The following is a 21,912-nucleotide window of genomic DNA, read 5'->3' on the forward strand; positions in this document are numbered from 1 at the left end:
GAGGATTATTTGAGTCTGAGTGCGGAGGTTGCAGTGAGCTGAGATAGTGCCACTGCACTCCAGCCTCGGCAACAGAGACTTTGTCTCAAAAAAAAAAAAAGATAACTCAAAGGTAGGAATAACAAATGTTTATTCAGAAATGGATAAGTAATACATCATCCCCCTTCATCTCTTAATGCCCCTTCCTCTCCTCCTGCACAGGAGACACAGATGGGTAACACAGAGGCATGGGAAGTGGCGGAGGACACAGGACTAGCCCACCACTTCTCTTCCCGGTCTCCCAAGATGGCTGCTTATAGAGCGGAGGAGGCAAACAGGTCCCCTCAATGTACCAGATGGTCACCTATAGCACCAGCTCCAGATGGCCATGTGGCTGCAGCTGGACTCAATGAAACTCTGTGACAACCAGAAGATACCTGCTTTGGGATGAGAGGGAGGGTAAAGCCATGCAGGCAGGATATTTACCATCCCTACCCTAAGCAGAGTGCAAGCAGTGAGCCCCCTGCTCCCAGTACCTGAAAAACCAGGTCCTACTGCCTTCTGGATGCTCTCTTGGGCCAGGAAGAGTAAAGTGTGGGAGGAATGTCTTCCAGCTGCTAAGGAGAAGTCTGCACCCACTTGAAAGGGTTAGGAGAATAAAAAGCAGCATTCTTTAAAAGAACTGGAAGTGGAGCAGCACCATGCCCCTTCCTTGGACTTTCCCGGCCTGGGCAGCCTCAGAGCCTGCACACTGAAGCTGGGTTCAAACCCTGGGTCCTTCCTGCCTGACAGACTGACCTCTGGAAACATGAGTCTCTGGTTTTTCTTCACTGGGCTAGCCTCAAGCAAATCTTGGGAGCTCTTGGTATCTTCGGCATGCGCCTTTCCCAGTACTTGCTACTGATTTTGCAGAGCTCCCAGAACCATGCTCCCCAACTGGCTCCAGCTCTGCCAGCCTGGATTTCCTTCATTCCCAACCAGCAGGGGACCACTCAGTGACACCAGGGACTGCCTGGGCTCTGAAGTTTTGTCCCAACTGCCTGTGCCTATGCTGGGGAAACAGCTTGCCTGGTAGAGCTGCCCTGCTCCCTTGACTCCTCCTCCTCTGCCAAGGCAGGAAAATAATTCTCTGGTCATGGATGGATGGGTCACTCATGTAAGTAGGAACAAACAGTGCCCCTTGGTGGCAGCTGGATATATGCCTCCAGGCATCCCTGACCACTGTCCTGTAGACAACTGAGGCCAGAAATGGAGAGCCAGGAGCAAACTGACCTCTTCCATTCAAATAAGCTCCAAACCCACAGCATTGCAGAATGGGAGGCTGAGCCTTTCAAAGGCACAACCAAAAGAGAGCTGGTGGCTACACAAAACCAGGGTGTGGTAAGTGCCAGGCGAGGCGAGAACCGGGAGAGCTCACAACACAGCCCCCTCCCAGCAGAGACACCCAGAAGGGAAAGAGAGCTGGGGTGGGGCATTCAGCACAACTCAAGGAAAAGGGAAAGGTGAACTCTGGAGAACTTCCTCTGGGCGGAGACGACACGGGACTCCAAGCCAAGAGCTTAGATAGACTCTTCTCAGCGGTGCAGCCTCATCCTGCCCTTGCCACTAGTGAGGCCTGGAGCCACTGGGGAGAGGACAAGAAACCTGAGACCTGCTTCCCACCCAGGCACCTCCACTGACAAGACAGAGGAGCAGCACAGCTCTCAGGCCGACCTGGCTCCCGTCAGGACACCAGGGCTTTCCATCCCCTCCGTTGTTTGAAAAGCTTAATACACACAAAGGAAAGGCAGCCCCTCGGCCCCTTGAAAAAGCAGGGTCCTTCAGACAGCCCTTGCGCTGCATCCCATGGGGCCACAAGAAAGCCACCCAGAGAATTCAGTGTACCATTTCCAGATAAGAAATCAGCTTGGGGCTGAGGCTGGGGAAGGCACACACTGAAAAACACAAGCCTACCTTGGCGATGAGACGGAGAAGAAACATACTACAGGAAACGTTAACGTAGAGAGAAGAGCACAGGGCAGAACACAACACAGAAAGGCGGGTTCCATCCAGTGAGGAAGCTCTTTACCCCTGGCAACCCTTCCCACAATCAGGGGTCTCCAGTCCGATGGCCCATTGGTCATAAGCTTTGCCTTGGGGAAACAGAGCCACCCTCCTCTGCCCCCACTTCTGGCTGCCTCACTCCCCTGCTCAAAGCTTGATCTTGAATTCTGTGGGCTGCGTGGTCACAGAGGCCCCTGAGGACTTGAAGAGTGCCTTCAGGATGGTGTCAGGGTCCACTTCAGCAGGGGGGTTGGAGGAGGAGGCAGAGTTCACCCTGCGAGGCAGCTCGCTCTCCTTTTTCACTGATGGGCTGTCACTCAGCCGCCTGTGGAGAGCAGAGAAGGGTCAAAAATTCTTGTCAGTTTTTCCTTAGATGGGGAGGGGACCCACCATTTACTGGGCGTCTGTCATGAGCTAGGCACTGGGTGTAACACTTTCCATACCCCTTCATCTCATTCCATCTTGCAGCAAACTCAATCACAGCTCACAGCAGCCTCCATCTCCTAGGCTCAAGCAGTTCTCCTGCCTCGGCCTCCTGAGGAGCTAGGACTACAGGCGTGTACCACCATGCCTGGCTAATTTTTAAAAATTATTTGTAGAGACCAGGTCTCGCTATGTGGCCCAGGCTGCGTTTTTCTTATTTACTGATGAGAAAATGGAGACGCAGGCAGTGCTCTATGTTCTAGGGTTTTGTGGGGTTTTTTGAGACAGAATCTCACTCTGTCACCCAGGCTGAAGTGCAGTGGCATGATGATGGCTCACTACAGTCTCGATCTTCCAGGCTCAAGCGATCCTCCCACCTCAGCCCCCCAAGTAACTGGGACTAGAGGTGCATGCCACCACACCTGGCTAATTGTGGTTTTAAGTTTAGGAAACACTGCATGTTCCTTCTGGATGGTAACATACATTAGCACATTACACAATCTGAGAAGCCCAAAAGTGAAACAGATGTAACTCTGTTTAGCCCAGTGGTTCCCAAACTTATTGGGTTACAAAACCCTAAGAAATATTTCTTATTCCTAGAACACAGTTTAAGAACTTATCCAAATCACATAATTCATTACCCAGGGTTCAAATCCTAGTCTTTTTAAATCTCAAAGTCTACTTCAGGCCTGCCTCACACTATCCCACTCACCCTGGCAAGTCTAACCTCCTCCCTGGTATCTGCTTCCTTATCTAGAATGTGAAGTCCTCACAGTCTCAACATTTTATGCATCTCAGGCTTCAAAACATCCCTCAGTCCTGGGCCAGGCATGTATACTCAGCTGTGTGTAACAAAAGCCTTCAATGGCTTCCCATTGTACTTAAAGCCAAATCCAGCTGGGCGTGATGGTGTGCGCCTATAGTCCCAGGTCCTCAGGAGGCTGAGGGGAGAGGGTTGCTTAACCCCAGGAGTTTGAAACCAACCTGGGCAACACAGTGAGCCTCTCAAAATAACTGAAAAAACAAAACAAAACAAAAAACAAAAAAAAAAACCTCATTGGGGAACACCATAAGGGGTAGCATCTGGTACTGTCTCCATCAGAGCCAATCATGAGGTGGAGTTCTGTGTTCCCGGGATGATGCACACAGCTAGGAGACCCAAGCAGCCTCCCCCTCCACCATCCACTCAGATGTTTCTAAATCAGAAGGCTGAGAACGAGATCATAATGCTAGCCCCTATAAGGGTCAACCCCTGGGGAAATGACAAAGCAAACCATTTTGGTCAAGTTTAAGCATATGAAAGGACCAGCTGCCATTAGAACAGAGGAAACGGAATGGGGGGATGAAGGGGAGCTGTGATGCAGGCAGTTTACCCATTAGAATAAAAAGAGATGGACGGAGCTCCCTCTCCCCAGCACCCCGCCTTTGGAACTCACAGCAGGATGGGCTGGTCTGAGGTGATAACATTCCCATTCATGTGAAGGTTGCACTTCATCGGCTGCCCTGAAAAACCAAAGAAAGAAAAAGGCTCTGCTATGAGACCTCAGCTCCTCACCCAAGAGGACAAGGGCTGTACCTCCATTATCAATGGTCAAAGCAGCCACCACTGGCAGTTCTGGCTCCACAGATGGAGATGGGGCTGCTAAGTTCCAGTCAAGCCAGACACTAAGAAAATCCCAGGGCGTGAGGAAACCTCAGCAGTGGAGCACCAAGAGGCAAAGTGGCCACAAACCTTGCTTCATACAGGAAGAGATGAGTGGGAAGTGAGGGAGAAATGAGACTCAATGTGAAGCCATCCAAGTAGTAAGGGAAAAGGTTTATGCTATCAAATTCAGTGCAAAGATGATCAAAAGCATTATGTACAGGCTTCTACTCTGTCTACAAAGGATGCAGCACTAGGAAGACCACACTCCCACTGTATACAAAGTATAACGTGTAATGGTAATAGCACAAGAAAGAGGAGGAAGGAACAGGGCCACGTGGGACTAACATTTCCACATCTTACTCGAGTTAAGTTAGTGAATACATCATTAAAGGAATTAAAATATTAGGAAAAAAATGTGAAAGAAAAGCCACTGAAGAGGAACAAAAAAGTAAAATGGGGCCGGGCACGGTGGCTCATGCCTGTAATCCCAGCACTTTCAGAGGCCGAGGCGGGTGGATCACGAGGTCAGGAGATCGAGACCATCCTGGCTAACATGGTGAAACCCCGTCTCTACTAAAAATACAAAAAATTAGCTGGGTGTGGTGGCGGGTGCCTGTAGTCCCAGCTACTCAGGAGGCTGAGGCAGGAGAATGGTGTGAACCTGGGAGGGGGAACTTGCAGTCAGCAGAGACCGCACGCCACTGCACTCCAGCCTGGGCAACAGAGCGAGACTCCATCTCAAAAAAAAAAAAAAAAAAAAAAAAAAAAAAAAAAAAAAAAGAAAGTAAAATGGAAGAAATAAACCTAATTATCAATATTAAATATGAATGAATTAAATAATCCAATCCAAAGACAGATTGTCAGATTGAATTCAAATAAAAAAATAACCAGTAAGATCTAACAATACACTCTCTATAGGTGACACATTTTTCTTTTTTCTTTCTTTCTTTTTTTTTTTGAGATGGAGTTTCACTCTTATTGCCCAGGCTGGAGTGCAATGGCGCGATCTCATCTCACGGCAACCTCTGCCTCCTAGGTTCAAGCGATTATCCTGCCTCAGCCTCCTGAGTAACTGGGATTACAGGCATGTACCACCATGCCTGGCTAATTTTGTATTTTTAGTAGAGATGGGGTTTCCTCATATTGGTCAAGCTGGTCTCGAACTCCCAATCAGGTGATCCGCCTGGCGGATTACAGGCGTGAGCCACTGCGCCCAGCCTAGGAAACACATTTTTACAGTCGATGAGAGAAAAAGATTGAAAGTAAGGAGTGGGCCAGGCTTGGGTGGCTCATGCCTGTAATCCCAGCACTTTGCAAGGCTGAGATGGGCAGATCACCTGAAGGCAGGAGTTTGAGAGCAGCCTGGCCAACATGGCAGAAACCCCATTTCTACTAAAAATACTAAAAATTAGCCGAGTGTGGTGGTGCACACCTGTAGTCTCAGCCACTCAGGAGGCTGAGGCACAAGAATCGCTTGAACCTGGGAGGAAGACGTTGCAGTGAGCCAAGATCACGCCACTGCATTCCAGCCTGGGTGACAGAGTGAGACTCTGTCTCAAAAAAAAAAAAAGTGTGAATAAAGATATATCACTTAAATAGCAACCCTAAGAAAGCTGGTCTTTTACTTATTAGCTATTAGTAATATAAAATGAAATAGACTTTAAAACAACAAAAAAAGTGACTAGAGGTAACGAGAGTCTTAAATTTGACTGAAGGGTCAATTCATCAAGGAAAAAACAATCAAATATATATGCAAGTAACAACAGAACCTCAAATATATAAAATAAAAATACACAGAAGTGAAAGGAACAGACAAACAGTAATAAAGATCTCGCCGGGCACGGTGGCTCACACCTCTAATCCCAGCACTTTGGGAGGCCCAGGTGGATGGATCACTTGAGGTCAGGACTTCAAAACCAGCCTGGCCAACACGAGGTCAGGAAATCGAGACCATCCTGGCTGACACAGTGAAACCCCATCTCTATGAAAAATACAAAAAATTAGCTGGACGTGACAGTGGGCACCTGTAATCCCAGCTACTTGGGAGGCCGAGGCAGGAGAATTGCTTGAACCCAGGAGGCAGAGGTTGCAGTGAGCCAAGATCATGCCACTGCACTCCAGCCTGGGTGACAGGGGGAGACTCCGTCTCAAAAAAAAAAAAAAAAAAAAACCCTCAGTATTTCACTTTCAATACTAGATAGAACCGAGCAGATCAACAATGAAACAGCACTTAAACATTACAAAGCAACAAGACATAATAGACATGTACAGAACATTCCACCTAACAACAAGAAAATACATATTTTCCTTAAACACTCATAGAAGAAAAGAAAATCTGGAAAATTCACGAATATATGGAAATTGAAACAATCCTAAATAACCAATGGGTCAAAGGAGAAATCACAAGGGAAATTAGAAAATAATTCAAGATAAATGAAAATGAAGGCATGATATACCAAAACACGGAATGCAGTTAAACACAGAATGCAGTTAAAGCAATACTTAGAATATATAGCTGTAAATGTACATGACATACAGTCATATATGTACATGTAAATGTACATGACATACAGTCATGTATCATTTAACTATGGGAATACATTCCAGAGTACAGTGGCACGGTCACAACTCACTACAGCCTCAACTTCCCAGGCTCAAGTGATCCTCCCACCTCAGCCTCCCCAGCATCTGGGACTACAGGCACACGCCACCATGCCCAGCTAATTTATTTTTTGAGACAGGGTCTTGCCACATTGCACAGGTTGGTCTCAAGTTTCTAGGCTCAAGCGATCCTCCTGCCTCAGCCTCCCAAAGTGCTGGAATTACAGGCTTGAGCCATCACACCCGGCTGTACAGCATGTTACTCTACTGAGTAGAGTAGGCAACTGTATTTGTACATCTAAACATAGAAAAAATACAGTAAAAATACGGTATTATAATGTTATGGGCCCACTGTCATATATGTGGTCTGCTGTTAACCAAAAAGTCCTTATACTGCATATGAATACATTAAAAAGCAGAAGTAAAAAAAACTACAGAATGGGAGAAAATATTGGTAAATCACTTATCTGATAAGGGACTTAAGAATATGTAAAGTACTTTTACAACTCAGTAATAAAAAAGAACCTAATTAAAAAGCAGACAAAGATTCTGTACAGGCATTTCTCCAAAGATAACCAGGCACAGTGGCTCATGCCTATAATCCTAGCACTTTGGGAGGCCGAGGTGGGCAGATCACCTGAGGTCAGGAGTTTGAGACCAGCCTGGCCAACATGGTGAAACCCTATCTCTACTAAAAATACAAAAAAAATAGCTGGGCGTGGTGGCGTGTGCCCGTAGTCCCAGCTACTTGGGAGGCTGAGGCAGGAAAACCGCTTGAACCAGGGAGGCAGAGGTTGCAGTGAGCTGAGATCACACCACTGCACCCCAGCCTGGGCAACAGAGAGAAACTCAAAAAAAAAAAAAAAAAGAAAAAGGAAAATGAGTATCTTTCCACATCCAAACATATGACAAAAAATAAGAAAAAACAAAAAAAGAACAGACATTTAAAATTCAAAACAAAATTAAAAATAATTTTTTTAAATGACATACAAATGGCCAATAAGCACATGAAAAGGTGCTCAACATCATTAGCCATGGGGAAATGCAAATCAGAACTCCACTGACTCACCCAGGGGAGTTCACCCAGGTGCCAAGATTTAGCCAAGGCTCCAGGTCTTTTATTTGTAATTTTTTTATTGTTGTATTGTTTTATTAGTCTCTGCTTCTCCACTTCTAGCACAGGGCCTTGGTCCACAGTAGGCACTCAATACATACTGAAAGAACAAATGAGTGGAAAAGGAGCATGGCAGACAGAATTCTTCTCTATAGGCTGTCTGGAGATGAAAAATATGAACCTCAAGTCAATAAAGTCTGTTGTTTACCCACCAGGAGCAGCTCTCACCCAGGTGCCAACATTCAGACAAAACTCCAGGGCTTGGAGGAACTTCTGCCCTAGCACTAAGCAGATCAACATCTGGGAGGCAACAACTGTGCCTCTTGGCTTCCCTGGCAAGATCCCTTAAGAGAACCATCTATGGAGAAATGCTGTTTTCCTTTTTGCTGGGCTCAAAAGCTTAAGGGCTGGGTGAAAATCCAGGGCCCTGTGTAACCCACAGCTCAGGACTACTCAGAGACTGCACAGCAGTTCCTGGTGCAGACGAGGCCCCAGAGATGGGTTCCACCCATCTCAGAGAGACTTCCCCTGGAAGGCCTGCTACCTGACAGCAAGTAGAGATGAGTGGGAGAGTCAGGGGACTGCTTTCTCTCTAACTTACCGTCCAGACACCGGTTGTTGTACTTCTTATATGCGGTGATGGCATCGTCCTTTTTCACAAACACCACCTCCGCTACCCCAGGATGGACCAGTCGAGCTCGCTTGAGGGCCCCACACACACAGAAAAGCTCCTGCACACAACAAGAGGGGTTGGGATTGGGGAAGGATTTCTCACCACCTGCCACTCACACACTCTGAAGGCCCTGGGGTGTGATGGCTCTGCTGCAGCTAAATACGCCCCTGTGCCTGAGACTGCAGGGAGGCTCCACGTTAGGTGGTGCTCTTGAGACATCCACAGGCCTCAACACAGCACTAGATGAGGTCAGCAGTGGGAAAGGGGGCTGGGCTTACAAGCCTTGGATCACCTGGGATCTCCCAGCAAGCCACCACCAAAGTCTTCAGTGCCCACCTCAACAGGGATAAAACAGTTATGAAAATTTTCTCAGAGAGCTCTGTCATTAGAATACATGTATACAAAGAAACACAGCTGCTAATATGTCACCTGAGAATCTGTTAGAAATACAAATTCTGGAGTTCTACCCAGAGTCCTGATTTGGCTGGACTGAAGGGTTTCCCTGGATATGAGACTTTGAGTGATGAAACCAGGAGAGTCCCTAGCAAAACAGGGACAGCTGGTCACTCTAAGTCAGACCTGAGTTTGATCCCCCAGGCTCTGCTTCCTATCTGCTATGAGATGTCTAGCAAGTTACTTAACTTCTCTGAGCCTGTTTCCTCCTCTGAAAATAAAAAGGACTAGCTTACTTCCCAGGTTACTGGAAAGCTCAACTGAGAGAATTTTTAAGGCCGTGTTTTGCACACATCATTGACGCTGATCTCCACCGCATTTTACAGACGAGACGACTGAGGCCAGAGAGGGAGCAACATGTGGAGATGGACAGAGGCTGACCAGCACTCACGCCAGTTCTTCACCTGCAACTGCCTGCACAAGGCTGCTGTGAGGGCCAAAAGAAGGTTTATGAAAAGGTCCTTGACATGATTTGTTTTTAATGGTAAATATCAAAACAAGATGCCCCTCTGCACCTGCGGGAGACTGGTTCCAGAACCACTCGCAGATACTAAAATCTGTAGATGCTCAAGTCCCTGCTATAAAATGCTGTAGTATTTACTTACAACCTATGCACATCATCCACTATACTTTAAATCATCTCTAGATTACTTATAATACCGAATACAATGTAAATGCTATATAAATAGTTATACTGTATTTCTAAAATGTGTATTATTTCTCATCGTACTGTTATTTTTTAAAATTTGAGTATTTTCATTCAGTGGTTGGCTAAATCCACAGATGCAGAACCGACAGATATGGAGGGCCAACTATAAATAGTAGGTGTAATTCCAATTTTATTACCATTGTCCTTTTAACATTGCCTATTTGGGTAGAAGAGAAGCGAGGGTGATTATTACTGGCAATTTCCCCTGAGCACTGATCATGACTGGTGTTTAGTTTTCCACCATTATGTATCTTCCAAGAGTCTGCCTAAAGTGACTGGCACATAGCAAGTACTCAGTAAATGGCAGTTGTTATTATGCTTCTTAACAGCTTTAATTCTTTTCTGTTTTTGAGACAGTCTCACTCTGTCACCCAGGCTGGAGTGCAATGGCGTGACCTCGGCTCGCTGCAACTTCCACCTCCCAGGTTCTAAGTGATTCTCCTGCCTCAGCCTCCTGAGTAGCTGGGACCACAGGCACGCGCCACCACGCCTGGCGAATTTTTCTATTTTTAGTAGAGATGGGGTTTTGCCATGTTGGCCAGGCTGGTCTCGAACTCCTGACCTCAGATGGTCCACCAGCCTCGGCCTCCCAAAGTGCTGGGATTACAGGCGTGAGCCACCGCGCCCGGCAATCAGCTTTAATTCTTAATGACTTGTCAAGTATTACACAAAATAGGCTACAATTTCCATCCTCACGTGCACCATTCACAGCAGTGTCCCTGCTAAAAGAGGAGGGGATATGAGTGACCCATCTCACAGCATGTGTGTGTTTCACAATTAAGATTTAACCTCAGCTGGGTGCAGTGGCTCACACCTGTAATATCAGCACTTTGGGAGTCCAAGGCAGGCAGATCATGAGGTCAGGAGTTCAAGACCAACATGGCCAACATGGTGAAACCCCGTCTCTACTGAAAAATACAAAAATTAGCCGGGTGTGGTGGCACACGCCTATAATCCCAGCTACCAGGGAGGCTGAGGCATAAGAATTGCTTGAACCCAGGAGGCAGAAGTTGCAGTGAGCCAAGATCGCACCACTGCACTCCAGCCTGGGCGACAGAGCAAGACTCCATCTTAAAAAAAACAACAACAACAACAACAAAACAAATCGAGGCGGGTGGATCATTTGAGGTCAGGAGTTCGAGACCAGCCTAGCCAACATGGTGAAACTCTGTCTCTACTGAAAATACAAAAATTAGCCAGGCGTAGTGGCAGGCGCCTCTAATCCCAGCTACTCAGGAGGCTGAGGCAGAAGAATTGCTAGAGCCTGGGAGGCAGAGATTGCAGTGAACCGAGATCACACCATTACACACTAGCTTGGGTGACAGAGTGAGACTCCATCTCAAAAACAAAACAAAACAAAAAGATTTAACAAATGTAGTGACCAGTGCAGTCTGTTAGTCTGGGACTCAACTGCAGGGAGAGGCTGGATTCTCCAAATGTATTCATTTTGTGATCTGACAGTTCAAAGGATGCCTGGATTTCTAAACTAATGGCTCTTTTAGGTGCCTGAATGAAAATGATGCTGAAAAGAAGTTCTAGCTGCATCCAGAACCCCGCTCACAGGCATTTGACAGGTTTTGCCCATGACTGCCACGGGTGGGACAGGATGGACCAGGAAGGTGGATACCACCAGTCCATCTCACTTCTTTCACTTTGGAATCATCTTGTAATACCTCCAAAGGACACAGGAAAACACAACTACTGGATACTGCCCAGTGGGACTAAAGGATCCCGTTTAGGACCCATTATAGCATAGATATCCCCTGACTCTGAGATTCAGGCCAGGCACCTGGCCTTGGTTAGAAGCTGTGCAGAAGAGTGAAGCAGCTGGGCTGACTGCTATTGTTTGAAAGGTCCAATTCCAGGGGTGGCCCTTGGCTGGCATCTGGGAACTCGGATCTCAGGAGGGCTCCTGCCACCCTACAGTTCACTGTGCCTGGACTGTGCAAACAACATGGTTTCTGCTCAACAGCTGCTTTCCCTCTGGGAGTCTGGAATTTTGGTACATGCTACATAGAGAATGCCGAAGTGACCAGTCCCCAGTAAAACTTTTGGGTGTTGAGTCTTTAATGAGCTTCTCTGGTGTCACATGTGTTGTCACAGCTTGCTGTGAGTTGCACCCAGCATCCTGTGCAACTCTGCTGGGAGGGGCCTCTGGAGGCTTGTGCCTCGTTTCCCCCCGACTTCACCCCATGAGCTATTTGCTCTGCATCCTTTTGCTGTCATTAGTCTCAGCCCTGAGCGTGACTAAATGCAGAGTCTGGTGAGTCCTAGCAGTCATCAAACCTGAGGGTGGGTCTTAAGAGACCTTTGCCACAGAGGCGATTTGAGAATTAAATGTTTGGTAGGTCACAGTACTTACAACAATGTCCTCCTCAGTGACTCGAGGGTGCAGATTATTCACAGTCATCTTGGTGCCTTCCAATGGGCTGAGAACAGGCTGCCACACAGACAAGAGCGTTACCAGAAGTCAGATAGCTGATAAGCATTCCCACAACAGAAATTCCTCCAGGCACGTGACTAGGAAGGCCCAGAGGAAAGCTCCATGGAGAGTTACCACAACTGGGCCCCCTGAACTTCAGTGTCCACTACACCCCCCCACCACTCTATGCTAAAAGCATGGACCCTCTCCCATCTCCCAAATACGCAAGCCTCTCAGGCCCTGAGCCTCTACCTGGAAGGCTACTCATGCTTCCAGACCCACTCAGCTAAAAGAGCCCTTTTTCCCAGACTTCCCAACTGGAGTGAGATAATCTGTCCTCAGCCCTCCTAACAGCTTTCTTCTGGGAGAGTCTAACATATCACCAGATACCGCAATCTCTCAGCAGGTCTGCTATCCCCACTAGCCTGCAAGGTCTTTGAGGGTAAGAGTCCCTAGGTCTTGGTTTGCTCATCTGTAGAATGGGGGTGGCAATGCCCACCTCACAAAGGCGTTGTGGGGAACACAATGAGATACATATAAGCATACAGCCCTCCTGACCCCAACTGCTGCAGTCACCACTGTCACCTCACCTCAGCAGGTGGCAGCTCTTTGGGGGGTTCTTCCTTGTTCACCAGTGTCCGGGACATGTTGGTCAAGGCTTTTGTTCGAATAGAGGAAGGGAGAGCAGGAGCTGTGTATGCATCATTCTGAACCACTTTGGTGAGAGGGAGGGCCTTGGACATGGAAAGCTTGGAACTGCTTAGCCCAGCCTAAACGAAGAGACAGAAAAGAATCTGAAAAGCCAGACCTGGAATGTTCTGAAGAAGCCCCAAGAGGTTGACAACTTGCTGAGAGCATGAACCCTCAATGCCTCCCAGCTCTCTAATTCTATTAGAGGTCTGGAGCCAAAAAAGCTGCCGGCTGCCAGTGACATCCCATAGGGAAGGGGCAGGGGGAAGAGAAAAACACACAGCCTGAGCGCGCACTCACAGAAGCCGCTCCTCACAGTGCTAGAAGCTCTTGGCAGGAAGCTTCCATACAGCCCTGACCTGGAAAATCACCCAGGAGCCACAGGCTCACCCACACCACTTAGACTCTCTAAAAATCATACAATATGAGGCTGGTCAGAAGGCCAAAAGCTTGGCCAGGCACAGTGGATCACATCTGCCATCCCAGCACTTTGGGAGGCTGACGTGAGAGGACTGCTTGAGGCCAGGAGTTCAAGACCAACCTGGGCAACACAGTGAGACCTCATCTCTACAAAAAATGTAAAAGAGCTGCTCTGCCTATGGAGTAGCCATTCTTTTATTCCTTTGTTTCCTTAATAAAGCTGCTTTCGCTTACAAAAAAAAAAAAAAAAATTAAAAGGCCAAAAGCTTGAGGCCAAGTTCATTCCCAGATATGCTTCTATCACAATGTGCTGATCACCACTCTTAAGAAGGCCCAGAATTCAGTTTTTTGGTTCCTCTTCTGGCCATCCAGAGGAACCACACACAGCCTTGGCCTCATCAGCTCCCAGACTGTCAGGGACACTCGGGCATTTGGCAGTGCAGATCACCAAAAACAGCCCCTCCATCTGGATGTGGTCCCTTGGAAACAAAACTCCCCTGTATTAATGTGTCTGAGGAAAAAGGTGCATAAAGCAGAAGTGATGGGAGCCCTGCTGATTTAGGGCAGTGTTTACAGGCACTGACCCAGGGAGAAAGGAGGAACGCAGCGGCCAGAGAGGTACATCAGAGCATGGGCAGGGGCAATTCACCACGCTTCTCCAAGTCTGGGTGAAGCAGCGTCATCCCCATGCTGAATTCCACATTCCTCACGTGGAATTCTGCGTCTCCAGAGCTGGGACAGCACAGTGACTACACACAGGGCCCTGAGAGTGAGACTGCTCAGGCTCCATTCCTAGATTCACTGCTTCTCATCAGCTGGGTGATGTTGAACAGGCTTGTTTCACCTCTCCATGCCTGTTCCTCATCCATAAACGAGGGTAATCAACAGTACCCATCTCACAGGGTACAAAACGCATTAGTATAAATATGGCATTTATTCAATTAGGGTATCAAATAGGGATAGAGACTCACTGAGCAAGGTGATAGTTCCCTTGATAGCAGACTTGAGCAGTCTAATTACTGGAAAGGCCTGGTCCCTTTGTAAAGAAACAAACTGGCATCATTCAGCTTCACGACCTATTTTTTTTTTTTTTTTTTTTTTTTGAGACAGAGTCTCGCCCTGTCACCCAGGCTGGAGTGCAGTGGCGCAGTCTCGGCTCACTGCAACCTCCACCTCGGGGTTCAAACAATTCTCCTGCCTAAGCCTCCAGAGCAGCTGGGATTACAGGCACGCGCCATCATGCCCAGCTAATTTTTGTATTTTTAGTAGAGACGGGGTTTTACCATGTTGCCAAGCTGGTCTCCCAACTCCTGACCTCAGGTAATCTGCCCACCTCAGCCTCCCAAAGTACTGGGATTACAGGCGTGAGCCACCATGCCGAGCCAGCTTCATGTTTCTTTTTTTTTTTGAGACAGTCTTTCTCTGTCGTCCAGGCTGGAGTGCAGTGGCGCAATCTCGGCTCACTGCAAGCTCTGCCTCCCAGGTTCACACCATTCTCCTGCCTCAGCCTCCCAAGTAGCTGGGACTACAGGTGCCCACCACCACACCCCAGATAATTTTTTTTTTTTTTTTTTTTGAGACAGAGTCTCGCTCTGTCGCCCAGGCTGGAGTGCAGTGGCACCTCTCGGCTCACTGCAAGCTCCGCCTCCTGGGTTCATGCCATTCTCCTGCCTCATCCTCCAGAGTAGCTGGGACTACAGGCGCACACCACCATGCCTGGCTAATTTTTTTGTATTTTTAGTAGAGACGGGGTTTCACCGTGTTTGCCAGAATGGTCTCAATCTCCTGACTTCGTAATCCGCCTACCTCGGCCTCCGAAAGTGCTGGGATTATAGGCGTGAGCCACCATGCTCGAACTTTTTTGTATTTTTTAGTAGAGATGGGGTTTCACCGTGTTAGCCAGGATGGTCTCCATCTCCTGACCTTGTGATCTGCCCGCCTCTGCCTCCCAAAGTGTTGGGATTACAGGTGTGAGCCACCGCACCTGACCCATGTTTCTCTTAATTACTAACCAGGAGGCTGGTCCACATACTCAGGACAGTAACCAAAACTGAGTCTTTGAGCATCTGAAGGAAAAACAAAAGAGGTGGCTGCCACAAGGACCCACCTGGGCAGCCCACTGGCCTCCCTGTTTGACACTCGGCTATACCACTGAGCTGAGCACCATGGACCTCCCTGATGATCCCAGATGTTTTCTTTCCTTCTCTGCATGATGTCTGACCAACACTCTAGCCTAGCAAGCTTTCCCTGCATGCAGGCTGCACCTGGTAGAGCCCACAGATCAGGTGAGATGTATTCCTGCTAATGTCAACCAACGGAATTCAGACTCCAAGAGCAGCGCCAGAGCTGCTGACCACAGAGGGTTACAAAGCATGCAGAATGGCCAGCCACCAAGGAAAGAACACAGACTCCCCACTATGGGATCACTCACATTTTCCCTATAGTGTCTCAAACACAGTACCTAGGAGCTGCAGCCCTGTACTGCACTTGCTGTGGGACCTTGAACAAATCAGAAGGCACCCCAGTGTCTCAGTGTTTATAAAACTAAGGGATTGGACTAGTTCCAGCTCTGAAAATCTTACGGTCCAAGCAAAGAAATATTTCTGCATTGAAAGGCTCTATTCACGCCGGGCGCAGTGGCTTACGCCTGTAATCCCAGCACTTTGGGAGGCCGAGGCGTGCGGATCACCTGAGGTCAGGAGTTTGAGACCAGTCTGGCCAACATGGTGAAACCTCATCTCTACTAAAAATACAAAAATTAGCTGGGCGTGGTGGCAGGCGCCTGTAATCCCAGCTACTAGGGAGGCTGAGGCAGGAGAACAGCTTGAACCCAGGAGACGGAGGTTGCAGTGAGCCAAGATTGCGCCACTGCACTCCAGCAGCCTAGGGGACAAGAGCGAGACTTCATCTCAAAAAAAAAACAACAGGCTCTATTCAACACAACCTCTCCCACCTGCCTGATCAGACACGCAGTGTAAGAAAACATGAAATGCCATACCATGTGGTGGAGAAAGCCGCCTGAGGCTGCAAACTTCATCTGTTTAGTGGGAACGGAAGCTATACCATCATCATCTTCATCCAGGTCATATAAATTCTGAGAATATAACATAAAGAAATATAAGCAAATGTGGCATGTGGGCCCTCAACAGACATCTAGAACAGGCATGGCAAGGAAATGGCTGCTGGAGAAAGAAAGAGACCAAGGAGAAGTGGGCATAGGGGTGATGGTGCCTGGAAAGACTGGGGCCCAAGTCTTCACAGGCTAACTCCCTGTCAACAAGGGCCCAGTGAAAGTCCTACAACTTCCAGATACATCAGAAGTCCCTTTTTCCCAGTGGGCAGTATCTACCAAGAGTCCCTAAAATGTTTCTTTATATCCTTTGGCTTGGAAAGTCCATCCTTGTTAATATGACCTACAGAAATAAATCCAAACCCTAGAAAGAGCTTTATTTACAAAGATGTTCATAGCAGAAGGATTTCTAACAGGAAAATGGTTTAAATAAAACTGGAATGCCAACTATATGGATTTTGCAGTTTTACTAGAACATGTACAGTAAATGTGAAATGTCACAGAGAAATGCTTGAGTTACAAAGTGAAAAAAGAATGATACAAAATTGGATAAGAATATAACCATGGCTGGGCTCAGTGGCTCACGCCTGTCATCTCAGCACTTTGGGAGGCCGAGGAGGGCGGATCACGAGGTCAGATGGAGCTCATCCTGGCTAACATGGTGAAACCCCGTCTCTACAAAAAATACAAACAATGAGCCGGGCATGGTGGCACGTGCCTGTAGTCCCAGCTACTCAGGAGGCTGAGGCAGGAGAATGGTGTGAACCCGGGAGGCGGAGCTTGCAGTGAGCCGAGATCGCGCCACTGCACTCCAGTCTGAGTGACAGAGCGAGACTCGGTCTCAAAAAAAAAAAAAAAAAAAAAAGAATATATAACCACAACCACAACTATGAGTTAAGTAAGAAACAGACTGGGGCTGGGCACAGTGGCTCACGCCTGTAATCCCAGCACTTTGGGAGGCCAAGGCGGGTGAATTACCTGAGGTCAGGAGTTCGAGATCAGCCTGACCAACATGGAGAAACACCGTCTCTATTAAAAATACAAAATTAGCCAGGCGCGGTGACTCATGCCTGTAATCCCAGCTACTTGGGAGGCTGAGGCAGAAGGACTGATTGAACCCAGGAGTTCGAGACCAGCCTGGGCAACATGACAAGACTCTATCTCTACAAAAATTAGCCAGATGTGGTGGTATGCACCTGTGATCCCAGCCACTCAAGAGGCTGATGTGGGAGGATCATTTGAGCCCAGAAACTCAAGGCTGCAGTGAGCCATGACTGCACCACTGCACTCCAGCCTGGGGGACAGAGTGAGACCCTGTCTCAAAAAAAAAAGAAGCGTACATGTAAGGAACTATGGCAAAATTTCAACAGTGATTGGCTTTGGAGAATAGGAACTTGAAGGACTTTTTGGTGAGTTTTCTATATTAAGCACATAGAACTTTTATTTAAAAAAATTAAAAAAAAAGAAAGCAAACAAACAAAAATTTTTTTAGCCTCTCTGCCCCCTATGCCTCCCTTCCTCTATTAAAAAGTTTCTTTTTGGCTGGGCACGGTGGCTCACGCCTGTAATCCCAGCACTTTGGGAGGCTGAGGCGGGCGGATCACGAGGTCAAGAAATCGAGACCATCCTAGCCAACATGGTGAAACCCCACCTCTACTAAAAATACAAAAATTAGCTGGGTGTGGTGGTAACACGCCTATAGTCCCAGATACTCAGGAGGCTGAGGCAGGAGAATCACCTGAACCCGGGAGGCAGGAGAATCACTTGAACCCGGGAGGCAGAGGCTGCAGTGAGCCGAGATTACGCCACTGCACTCCAGCCTAGCAACAGAGCGAGACTCCGTCTCAAAAAAAAAAAAAAAAAAAAATTTTCTTCTTTAAACTCAAATTGCAAAAAGTTCGCTGTAACCCTGCCTCCAATACTACCAACTGGGAACCTTGGGAGCAAGCCTCAGTCCATCCACCCAAGTAGGCCTCATCAAAACATGTGCACGCCTACATGTTCACTATGTACACACACTCTCTCTCTCTCACTCACTCTACCTGTTTGGCCTGGTGGTTATTGACAACATTGATTCTCATTCCAGCAGGATGGGGATGAAGTGGTGCCATGGCTTTCTGCTGTGGAACCTGGAAACACTCAGTGGTCAGAATCCACCCCACAGGGTCCACATGCATTCTCTAGAAGAAGGGGGTTACTGAACTTGATACATGGTGGGCATGCAGCTTTGGTCTTTGGTAAAAGGCACTACAGAGGGCCTTATCCTCCACAGTAGGAAGTAACAGAAGAATCATCAATCCAGAGACCATGCCGGTAATGTACATGTAGGGCTTAATGGACTTGGCTCAGTAAATGTTTGCTGAGGCTGCTGCTGTTCCTATTACCAAAGCTGCTATGAAGGTTAAATGACATTGTTTCCTTTCCCTCTGTGGTGGCAGCTGTGAAGGGTGGCCAGGGCCCTGGACTAGGGGCCAAATCCCACTGGGCCTGGGGGTGGAGTGAAGACTGTAAGGTCATACATGTTAAGTGCCTGCCACAAAGCATGTGCTCAATAAATCTTTTGTCCTTTCCTCTCTCTTTCTTCCACCAGTATCTCACCTGGGAAAGTCACTAAATTTCTGTGGGCCTCCTCTTTCTTTTATATAGAACTGAGATAATACCTTTCCTTCCTTGTATAGTTCCTTGGCTATAACGTACTTAAAGCCTCTGTAAGGAGCAAAGTGCATATTATACCAATACTTGAGAAGACAGTATTTTTGCCCAATCATTCCTGGCACCTTGCCTCTAAATCTACCTTTGTTACTAGCTTTCTGGGAATTCATGACAAAAGCCACAACTTACCTGGATGGTTTTGGTGAGCTTCAGAGCAGGGGTCACTGTCCCAATGGGTGGGTTTATGAAGGCAGCAGGGGAACTCCTCTTCAAGCTGATCTTCTCCCGGGCATCAGCGACCTGGCGGGGCTTCTGGGGCACCGTGGTCTGCTGCTTGCGAGAGTTCAACATCTCTCTGGCATCCTGCACTTTCCCTTTGATTCGAAATCGGGCATCTTTCTGCAAAAGCTTCTCCCGGGCATCCTTGACTCCCAGTTTGAGCCGGGCATCTGAGAGGCCAATCTTCTGCCGGGCATCAAATCTCTGCTGGAAGGTGGCTGTGCGTGTTGACTGGCTGAGAAGGCCTTGCTGGATCCCAACTCGAGATCGGACACTTCCAACTCCCGGTCTGGCATTAAGCCTGTAAATATAAATTGCAATCAATATCAAGTGGATCTGGATATCAACAGCAGTCTATGCAAGTGGAACTGTGGTAACACTGGGGACAGAGGCGGCCCTGGAGAATCAGAAAGCGGCTCCTTGCCTGTGCCTGAGTAAACAATTGTGCCTACAGGATGACTCCTCTTCTGGTTTCATGGTGGCCTTCAACTTCGCATTTTAAGCAAAATCAAGAGAGAGGGGCTGGCAAGTTTTCTCCCTAGTTAAAACTGTTTTGCTTCCTAGACCACGTGTCTTGAGACACCAACGTGGACAATAACTTCCCAACAATGCCAGTCAAATAAAATAAACATCCACCAAATCTAATCCCACTCATCTGAGGAGTAACTTTAGTTTCCAAGGCCCATCCCCATCCATGTTCTCACTCAGCCCTCTCAGCACCCTGAGAAGTACTTACTATGCCCACTTTACAGTGGGAGAAGCAGGTTTGGAGAGGCTTAATGATTAACAAAGAGTGTCTCTAAGGAAGGCAGACACCATCTACTGGGCTAAGACCAAGAGAGCAAACATATGGGTCTGGCTTAGAGCTAGAGGAAAACAGAAAACCCAAAGACTTGGTAGGAAAGAAAGAAAAAGTTGCAATAGCAAAAATATCAAACACAGAAACCACTGAAATTGGAAATGATCGGGTATAGGGTTCACTATTTGGGTAATGGGTACACTAGAAGCCTAATCCTCACCAGTATGCAATATAATCCATGGAACAAACAGGTACATGTACCCCCTGAATTTACAATAAAATATTTTTTTTAATTGGAAATCAATGAAACTCCATAAACAGGCCCCGGTCTCTTTCTTGGTTCCTCTGTTGTCCTACAGTGGCTTGAAAGTGAACAGAAGGCCCTCCTGAGTACAGCGCTGGAGATACTCCCCAAGGTCTTTGGGCTTCTTCTGTCGCCTCCCACCCTCAGGTCTCTCTACAATAGCTACCCTCAACGGCCACGCATGTGGCAGACGCTCCGCCTGCAGACTCCTATGTCAAGGGGTGCTCTTTGGGAAACCCTCCCGGATTTCTCCAGGCCAACTCTCCTCTGTGCCTATTATTACACCTGCTTGTTTCCTTTTTTCTCTCCCTACCCTGGGTGGGGCTGGGGGAGGAGAATGGAGTTGTCCTTTTGCAGGGCCCAGCACCTCCTAAGCAGCATCGAGCCCTGACTGAGTGTCAGAAACTCCTGTGGAGCTTCTTAAATACAGAGCTGTCCAGATCCCACTCTAGATACTGAATCTAAAATCTGGGGGGAGGCCTGGCCATCTGCATTTTTAACTCCATGGGTGATTCTGGAGAAGAGCCATGTTGAGGATCTCTGACCTGCTGTTAGAGGGTAAACTCTGCTGCATAAACGAGTTCCTGTACTGCCTCCCACTTCACTGCCTGGACCTCCCAGGAGGCATCTCTCATACTGGGTCAGTCACTAGCACTCTCCCACTGCTGCATTCAAGTGGCTGGAGTGAGATTGGCTGTCAGTTCCTCTGCTAATAAATACCAGAAGTGCAGCCAAAGGTGAGTCTACCTGGTACCAATAAAAGCAAACCTGGACCTTCATCTTGTTATCCCTCAAATAATGGAAAAACACCTGCTGCCTCCAATATGCCAGTACCAAACCTAAGGCGGTAATACAGACTGAACATCTGTGTCCCCCCCAAAATTCCTCTGTTGAAGCCTAATCTGCAATGTGATAGTGGTAGGAGGTGGTGGCCTTTGGGAAGTGATTAAGTCATGAAGACAGAGACTTCACGAACGGGATTAGTGCCCTTTATAAGGAAGAAGCCCCAGAAAGCTCCCTGGCCCCTTCTACCATGTGAGGACTCAGCAAAAAGACCATCTAGAACCAGGAAGCAGGCAGGCCCCTCATCAGACATGGAATCTGCCAGCATCCTGATCCTGGACTTCCCAGACTCTCTGTGACAAGGAAGTTTCTGTTTTTTAGTTTTATTTTGTTTTGTTTGAGACGGAGTCTCGCTGTCGTCCAGGCTGGAGTGCAGTGGCGCAATCTCGGCTCACTGCAAGCTCCGCCTCCCGGGTTCATGCCATTCCCCTGCGTCAGCCTCCCGAGTAGCTGGCACTACAGGCGCCCGCCACCACGGCCGGCTAATTTTTTGCATTTTTAGTAGAGACGGGGTTTCACCGTGTTAGCCAGGATGGTGTCGATCTCCTGACCTCATGATCCACCTGCCTTGGCCTCCCAAAGTGCTACGATTACAGGCGTGAGCCACTGCGCCCGGCAGTTTGTTTTTTATAAGTTACCCAGCTTAGGGTATTTTCTTATAGTAGCCTAAACGGACTAAAACAGGCAGTGATGCACGCTATCATTTTTCTCTTTGGAAAGTGGCAAATTTAGATTTAAAGATTTTCCAGTGGGTTCTGGGTAGAAGGGTCATTTATACAATTTATCAGATAAG

At 47.8% G+C, this 21,912-nt stretch overlaps 1 protein-coding gene across 3 annotated transcripts in view; it reads right to left on the minus strand.

Moving 5' to 3' along the window:
* Positions 1-113: 113 nt before the first annotated feature.
* The window catches only part of POLDIP3 (DNA polymerase delta interacting protein 3), a 30,034-nt gene continuing 8,235 nt past the window's right edge, over positions 114-21,912 (minus strand). For 2 of the 3 annotated variants that reach the window (XM_054469987.1, XM_054469989.2), the window contains 8 exons: positions 19,084-19,474; positions 18,285-18,371; positions 16,171-16,266; positions 12,653-12,832; positions 12,003-12,080; positions 8,407-8,536; positions 3,882-3,948; positions 114-2,347 (listed from right to left, as the gene is read on the minus strand). In XM_054469987.1, the coding sequence (XP_054325962.1) occupies positions 2,170-2,347; positions 3,882-3,948; positions 8,407-8,536; positions 12,003-12,080; positions 12,653-12,832; positions 16,171-16,266; positions 18,285-18,371; positions 19,084-19,474 (1,207 nt within the window). In that variant the 3' untranslated portion in view covers positions 114-2,169. The remainder of the gene's footprint in view (positions 2,348-3,881; positions 3,949-8,406; positions 8,537-12,002; positions 12,081-12,652; positions 12,833-16,170; positions 16,267-18,284; positions 18,372-19,083; positions 19,475-21,912) is intronic. The other variant, XM_054469988.2, reaches the window with a different exon arrangement.

This window comes from Pongo pygmaeus, chromosome 23 (genome assembly GCF_028885625.2).
Source record: "Pongo pygmaeus isolate AG05252 chromosome 23, NHGRI_mPonPyg2-v2.0_pri, whole genome shotgun sequence".
NCBI classification, from domain to species: Eukaryota; Metazoa; Chordata; class Mammalia; order Primates; family Hominidae; genus Pongo; species Pongo pygmaeus.